This window comes from Thermobia domestica, chromosome 5 (genome assembly GCF_964235325.1).
Source record: "Thermobia domestica chromosome 5, izTheDome1.hap1.1, whole genome shotgun sequence".
NCBI classification, from domain to species: domain Eukaryota; kingdom Metazoa; phylum Arthropoda; class Insecta; order Zygentoma; family Lepismatidae; genus Thermobia; species Thermobia domestica.
The window spans coordinates 263,417,621-263,425,709 of NC_137458.1; the positions used below are offsets into that span (position 1 = coordinate 263,417,621).

Genomic DNA, 8,089 nt, shown 5'->3' on the forward strand with positions numbered 1-8,089 from the left:
ATTTTTAGCTCTTAGATTAAACATGTGAGAATATTTTTACAATTAAAGGTGGAAAACGTTTAGAAAACAATCTTTTAACACATTTCCTTTAAACCGCAACGACCTCTGAGAGAATCGTCAAAAATAGCACATGAGCAATCACCTGAAATAACGTTATCAATATGGCGAAAATGCGAATACATTCATTTATGCTTATACGAAATATCTCATCACAGAACTGAGATAAGAACGTCGTTCTGGTGCCAAGTTAAAGTTACACGATTCAAATGATTTCTGTTAATATCGTTTCTATGTGTTACCGCAATTTTTAAACATATCGGGTATTTTCTTTAGCATTTAGATTACGTGAAACATATGCAAATACTTTTAAAGACGAAAAACTTTTTGGAAGCTAATTTGCATTTGAATAATTCTTTTGTGCGTCTGTAACTCCATAAAAACTTGCCAAAAATAGAAATGGACAGTGGCATAACATGACATCATCAATATGGCAGCCAAACGATGGCGATGAAAATCTTCTACGTAAATTTAAACATGCATCTTTCTATTATAATAGGGTTGAGTGTGCTCTAGAGATAATTTAAGTCGATGAGTAAATAAATATGATTGAATATTCACAAATATTGAAAGACAATATGCAATCCATTGTTGTCGGTTCACTTTGTACACGCGCCGTCCAAACCCCACTGTGGCCGGTCCCAACCCGTGCTAGGATTTGGGATCTAGATTTCTGGGCTTTGGGCATCTCAGGGCATTTAGCCCTTCACGATTTGAGGGATGACGTCCATCGGAGATCACACAATAGGGGGAAGGAAGAAAGGATTGGGGAAGGAAGAAAGCGGTCTGGGACCTCTAAGTTAGGTACCACTCCAGCATTTGCCTGGTATAAATGAGGAAAACCCAGGAAAGCCTCATTGAGGGTGGCTGACCTGAAAAAGCGTGTTGCACTTATTCGACCGTGTGCCCCCCGGGAATCGAACCCGGGACCGCTTGCACGAAAGGCGAGAGCGTTAGCGTCTACGCTACACGGCGCCACCAAACCCGTACTGAGAAAGGGGGAATGACCCCTTCATTATACACCTGTTACCGCATATCTTGTGGTGGGCTGGTTGCTTTGAGGGGGAGATAGGTTTGAGTGGTGCTTGGAATCAAGTAACTATTTTGAATGTTCAGCACCCCGAGCAGCTATTCCTCATAGACTTTCTAACAAGCTCGACTATAACCAACCGGAGGAGGCGAGGCTTACTCTATCCTCCAAAATGACCAACAAACTCGTGCCATTTCTTCCGGGAGACTACGTGTAACATCATCACTTTCTCAGTGAGGTAGGTAGCTTCTGCTGCCCCCCTAACGGCAGAGGTGAAGTTTTCGGCTGTCCTCCGAAATGGGCAACTAAACCGTGCCCTTGACTCCAGGAAATAAGGCTACGTGGTACTCCAGCACGTATCAAAGAGTGAGTAGTTGCTTTGCCCAGGGGGACGGGTCCAATGCCCTACCGCAAGAATGATGTAGGTACTGCCCTCAAAGAGCGTTTCGTACGTGTTCTGGGGTCCGGGATGGGATACCTAGTATCCTAATGGACACTTGTACCTTAAGGGCGCTGAAGAACTGGGACCGTTCATCCCAGTTTTTTTTTTTACCTTACTGGGTGCAGGGTCTACGACCGCTCCGAAATGGTCATTGTCTTTAAAGGTAGACAGTTTACGTCAGCCACTGGGTCTGGTAATGTACGATGTAGCTCCAATGTAATTACAAGAAGATTCGTAACGACCCTACCGAGGAAGGATGTGCTGATCCCTCTCAATGGTCGCCTACACATACCATTGGGTTCAGAATGTAGTTTTTCTACGACGTGTACATGGTACCTAGACATGGAAAAGATAGGTAGTCACGTATTTCTTGGGCTACCCTACGAGGAAAGACACGGCTTCCAAATGACAATGTCTGTGTTGAACACACGGTCTACAACAGTCATTGGTTCTAGTAATGTACAGTGTACCACTGCCGTAATTAGAGGAAGCCCCGTATTGCTTGGACGATCCTACCTCAAGGGGAATGTTAGATTAGTGCCTACAGGGGACTGAACTTCGACTGGGGAAAAGTGCCTATCCAAGATATCTGGATAACGGTTTCTGATTCCAGTGAAAGGTTGGTAACTTTGTAGGATGTAGGCTGGCACCAAACTCAAATGGTGACTTAACACGTACCATTGGATCCGGGATGAAATATGGGAGTATCTCGACGTGTGTGTGGTACCTCTACAGGCGAATGTGGTTGCCAGTTGAACGACAGAGGTAGGCAGAGCCCTAGATTGAACTAGCCCCCTCGCGATTACCTGGGGCTCCCGGATTTGGTTAGACTCTGCCGGGCTGCGATCATACAATGGGATTCGGTAGCTCATGGGGGCCAATCCCAGGAATCGGAGTAACGGTGAGTATTTGCGGGAGATGAGCTTACTCTGAAATGCACGGGTACCATGCCAGCAGAGCATGGAAGGACTGGCTCGCTACCATTTTTTTACCAGCAAAACTTGCGTTGCGCAGTGGACGTATCCAACTCCCTAAAAGAATAGGGGTTACACGCCAAGGTGTCATGGTCGGGGAATAGATCTTGACTGTGCACTACGTGCATGAGGACTAAGCGTGGGACGAGGAATTTCGGGCACAATGCCTTGTGTTAGGAACAGAATTAAACTACCCGTTTAATCTTCCTCTAAAACCTGTTACATTTTTGCCTCCTTTATTCTCTATTAAAACCATAGACTACTACACAGACAAGTTTTGACGTCTTGCTACAACAGTTTCTCACCTCTTGCTACAAACTTAACATCCTCCCACCTTTGATTAATACATTAATCAAACAAAAAATATACATTACATAAGGTACAGTCTCAATCTAAAAATTTCTTAGGGAATTTCACTTGCCTACCCCTCCTTGTGGTTACAGTCTTTTCAACTTTAGGTACACTTGAGATCCTTTTAACTTTCTCTACAGGTAATTCCTCACCAGAAGTTACTTCCAAAGGAAACACCCGTTGAATGGGTCGAATCATCTCACCTGATAAAGTTTTCAAATGAACAACTCTGCACAGTCCGTCTCTACCAGGATACACATCAATGACTCTAGCCAAGGGCCAAGCCACTCTCTTCTTATCGTCTAGTTCCAACAGAACTACATCATCTTTCTTGATGTTTTGAGAAGTATCTGTCTTCCCAGGCCGTTGTATTAATTGGCTTAAATATTCACTCCGGAAGCGTTTCCTTAAAGTATCTCTCAAATTCTGTTGATGTCGAAATTTCTTGTCAAAAAAGAATTGATCCAGATTATCTAAATCTGGTACACCTACATTGGAAATATCTTGCAAGAACATTGCAGGTGTAATAAAGATGGGATCATGTGGATCATCAGGAACATAAGTCAGAGGTCTTGAATTTACGGTCGCCTCACAATCACATACAATGGTCAGTAACTCGTCATACTGTAGAGATGCACGTCCCAATACTCTCCTTAGAAGCCTTTTGACAATCTGTATAAGTCTCTCCCAGAAACCACCCCACCATGCAGCTGTAGGCGGATTGAATTTCCATTCGATTCTTCTTACTGAGGCTTCTCTTTGTATTTCATTCCAATCCACTTCATTGAAAAAATTGCTTGCGCCTACGAAATTTGTTCCATTGTCACTAAACACAATTTTCGGACGTCCTCGCCGAGCAATGAACCTTCTAAATCCAAGCAGGAAACTCTTAGTGGACAAAGATGTGGTGAGTTCAAGGTGAACAGCTCTTATCACAGCACACGTAAATAGGATAATCCAAGCTTTTGTACCATCTTACAAAATAAGAGGGCCACTTAAATCAACACCGGTCACTTCAAATGGAGAAGCATCTCGTATTCGCTCTTCAGGTAGCGGAGCGGGAATGCACAGAATCCCTTTTGTCTCAAGTCGTTTACATCTAACACATTGAGCAAGGATCCTTTTTACCGTTCTTCTACCTTTGAGAATCCAAAATCTTTCTCTGAGAGAAGTCAATACTACACTTACACCAGCATGATTCACACTGGCATGTTGCTCAAAAACCAGCAATTCCACCAATTTATGTTTACTAGGTAGAGTCATAGGGAACTTAAAATCTTCTTCATCCTGACGTTCTATTAGCTTCGTCTTTACTCGGTAAATACCTTCCTTATCCTGGAAAATATCAAGAGACTTCAATTCGGACTTCCTGTCACTTGAAAAACTTTCGTCTTGTACGTTCCTGATTAAAATTCGTTCTGCTGAATTAAGCTCAATAGCTGTCAGCTCTCCGCAAACTCGTTTGTTTGATTTCTTTGCATTGTGACAAAATCGAATAATCCAAGCAACCATTCTTACTATCTTTGAATACTTCGAAAAATATGTACAGTACCACGGATCTACTTTACTCTCAACGTACATGCTCATCACCAATCCCCTTTTTCTTTCAGCACTTACTTCTTCTTTATTTGTCATGACAGTAGATCGAGGCCAATCTGTTTCTTCTTGCTTGAGCCACTGGAGACCCTCCCACCATTGCGATTCTAAAAGTTTACTAACTGAACATCCTCGGGAAGGCAGATCAGCCGGGTTATGCTGCCCTGAAATATGACGCCAATCTTCTACATTTGTTAAATTGCGTATTTCCTTCACTCTATTATTAACAAATGTTGCCCATGGTCCTTCACTCTGTATCCAACACAAAGCTGTAGATGAATCCGTCCAAAAATATTCTTTGATCTTTTCAAAACCCATTGATGTTTTCACAAAATTCGCTAAACGAGCTCCTATAAAACATGCCAGTAATTCTAATCTAGGTATAGTGATGCCCTTCAGTGGTGCGATTCTCGATTTAGCTCGCAATAATTGTACAGAAACAGTGCCATTAACCTCGGTTCTCAAAAACACTACTGCAGCATAGGACATTTTAGATGAATCACAGAATATGTGTAAACTAGAAGATTCTATGCCTACAAACGAAACACACCTAGGTATTTTCACAGTCCTTAACAAAGTAAGTTTTTCTAACCATTTAAAAAACTGTTTGCTTGTTTCTTCCGTTAATTCAGTATCCCAACTCAACTTTTCTTTCCACGTTTCCTGTAACCAAAGTTTTGGAAAAAGAGTAACAGGACAACTGAAACCAATGGGATCAAACACTCGTTGCGCAAAGGACAAAACAACTCTTCTCGTTAGTCGTTCAGGAGGTTTCTCACTTAAGTTTATGTCACAAAATAAAACATCATCTTGCTTGTCCCACAATAAACCTAGAACAGATACTGGTACACATTTCTGTTCTTCCTTACACAAGGTAGTATGCTCCCACCCTCTTAACTCAAATTTTCCTTCAGCCATAATATTCGTTGCTTGTTCAATAAACTCTTTCAATTCATTTTCAGAATCAACGGATGTTACACAATTATCAACATACATGGAAGTTTTAAGCTTTTCAGCTATACTACTATAAGGATAATTGTATTGTTTCAAGTGGTGGTCTATCACAGCATGCAAAAGAAAGGGACTACAGTTAACTCCAAAAACCACCCTGCGGTGTCGAAACACTTTAATCACCTGTTCATTATAATCTTGCCACCACAAAAAACGTAAGTAATCGCGATCTGCTGGATTAATAGAGATTTGTAAAAAAGCTCTTCTTATGTCCGAAACAACACCTATTCTTTTCTTTCTGAAATTCATGAGAATGGCAGGAATAAGTTCCAACATGTTAGGCCCCTTTGCTAGACAATCATTTAAGGAACGAGATCCCTTTTCTTTACAAGAAGCGTCAAAAACAGGTCTAACATTTGTCGTGGAATTTACTTTAAAGACTCCCCGATGAGGTAAATAATGCCCTCGATTACCTAACTCTTCTTCTGGAACTTCTTCTGTAATTCCCTCATTTTTCCAGTCTTCGAAAATTGCGCTATACTCATCAAACTTTCCATCCGCTATTAATTTCTCAGTTGCTTTTCTTAGTCGCTTCTCCGATAGATCTCGGTTATTGGGAATATCACTGTTGCCATCTAACCAAGGTAAACAAGTCTCATATCTTCCCTCTTCGTTAACAGTTACAGTTTTCTCAAAATGATCTAAAACCGCTGCGTCTATTTCACCTTTTCTCAAGGTCTCACAGGGGTCAGAAATTCTAAATTCCACAAATCTGCTAAACGTGTATTTTGATTCAAAAGAGTAAGAGTCACCATAGAATGAACACTTTCACTCATATGCTCGACCAATTTTCCGACTACTACCCAACCTAGCACAGTTTGAATAGCAGTTAGACCACAATCTAAGTGATGCAAAGTTCCGGTATAAAGTTTACCCATAACATCAGCACCTAGCAATATTTCGATTTTTGGAGAACCGACACCAATATCTGAGACAATTATATTATTTGCCTTCAACTCTTCAAGCCAAGAACCTGGTTTTAGTTTTGGTATGGGATAACAAATAACAGTTTGATCCAAAATCTGTATTTCAACTGCACCATTACCTACCTTACTTTTCAACATTATATTGTAACATTTATGTTCTGTTTTCTTCGAAGAACCACCTCCAAATAACGCATGTATTACTTGTTCAGTTTTCACTGGTGTGTAACACATCTCTTTAGCAGTACTAGACAAAATGTAGGACCGCTGAGAACCTGAATCAATGAGTGCCCTTACAATGCGCCTTTTACCGTTAGCTTCCAACAATACCGGTAAAGTTTGTAACACAACATCTTGTGTGCAACACTGATTAGATAGGGTAGCTTTAGGTTTCTCTTCCTCCTTTTCCGATTCGCTAGTACCCTTACGTTCGGACGGTAACTCTGCGCACATAATCACCCAATGTTTTTGTTTACAAATAACACACTGCACTTTTGCTTTGCACGCCTTTGAAAAATGCCCAACTTTTAAGCAAACAAAACACGCTTTTTTCTTTTTTACGAGTTCTTGCTTCTTGTTCAAAGAAAGCTTTGAAGCATGAAAACATTCCTTACTTTCATGATGCTTATCACAAAAAATACAACTAACAGAATTTTTATGTCTTTCACCCACAAACAATTCACTCGCGGTCATAACGTGCTCCTCCTCTCTCTTCTTTTTCTCCCTCTTATTGGAAGCTTCCATTAACTTGAATCCCGTTTTTGCAAGTGAAATTCTTTCCTCACCTTCAACTTCCGCTCTCAAGAACGCCAACAACTGGTTTAACTTGTCACCATATGTTCTTTCTTGCCCATCCTCGCTACTTATTGTGACACTAGCATTTCTCAACCACACTCTTAAAATGTCCTCTAGTATGCACGATTCAACCAATGGAAATAACATCGCAGCATACTTATCAGTAGTCATTCCTATGGATTCTAGTGCTCTCAAGTACGATTGAAGTTTATCATACAACTGTGACGTATCAACCTTGCACTTTGTACTTGTAGCGTTTTTAATAACTAATCCAAGCAGTTCCCTCACGTAAAATTCTATTAATAACGCTTCCCTACCAAACCTATTTTTCAAACATTCAATAACCTTAAAATGATTCTCTGCTGTAGGCGGGAAACTATCCACTATTTCACGAGCTCTGGATCCTTGTACCGTGGCTTGGATCAAGTACTGGAACTTGTCTTCTTCTTCCATCTCTCTATCCTCATGAATTCTTTTAAACTGGCTCCAGAAACTCAACCAGTTTTTAACTTCACCTCCGTATTTTATTAGTTCAATTTTTAGCAGCTTCAACTTCCTTCTTGAAGTAGGCGAAGACACCACTGACACTTCACTACCTTTCTTTGACACTGCACGTGCACTAAAAAACATTTCAACCTCGATACGAGCGGCGTCCATCTTTTCTCTATACTCTTCTGCCTTACCGAATTCCTGTTCAAAGTCCTACTCTGTTTTCGCAGAATCTTGCAAAATCAATTCAGTCACTTTCCCGGTTAACTCTTCTAGTTCACCAGATAATCTTTCTAACGTAGCGAACTTTGTCCTTACAGATTTTTCTGAAACAGTTTCTTCTTTGAGCACTACTAACAAGGCATTGTGTGCACGGGTGAAAGATGCCCGTACTATTTTTCGTTTTTGTACCAAGGATTCC

At 40.9% G+C, this 8,089-nt stretch overlaps 1 protein-coding gene across 1 annotated transcript; it reads right to left on the bottom strand.

Moving 5' to 3' along the window:
* Positions 1-2,890: 2,890 nt before the first annotated feature.
* On the bottom strand, positions 2,891-7,836 carry LOC145685506 (uncharacterized). The gene is made up of 3 exons (XM_081757902.1): positions 6,336-7,836; positions 3,834-6,126; positions 2,891-3,719 (listed from the first exon to the last, which is right to left on the bottom strand). Exons 1-3 carry the CDS (start codon positions 7,834-7,836, stop codon positions 2,891-2,893), a joined length of 4,623 nt encoding a protein of 1,540 aa, XP_081614028.1.
* Between the last annotated feature and the right edge of the window lie 253 nt (positions 7,837-8,089).

Coding starts and splice junctions, on each gene's coding strand:
- LOC145685506 (XM_081757902.1), bottom strand. CDS start 7,836: ATGGACGCCGCTCGTATCGAGGTTGAAATGTTTTTTAGTGCACGTGCA. Junction 6,127..6,335: donor GCTAGGTGCTGATGTTATGG/GTAAACTTTATA, acceptor CCTTGAGAAAAG/GTGAAATAGACGCAGCGGTT. Junction 3,720..3,833: donor TTAAGTGGCCCTCTTATTTT/GTAAGATGGTAC, acceptor TGGATTTAGAAG/GTTCATTGCTCGGCGAGGAC.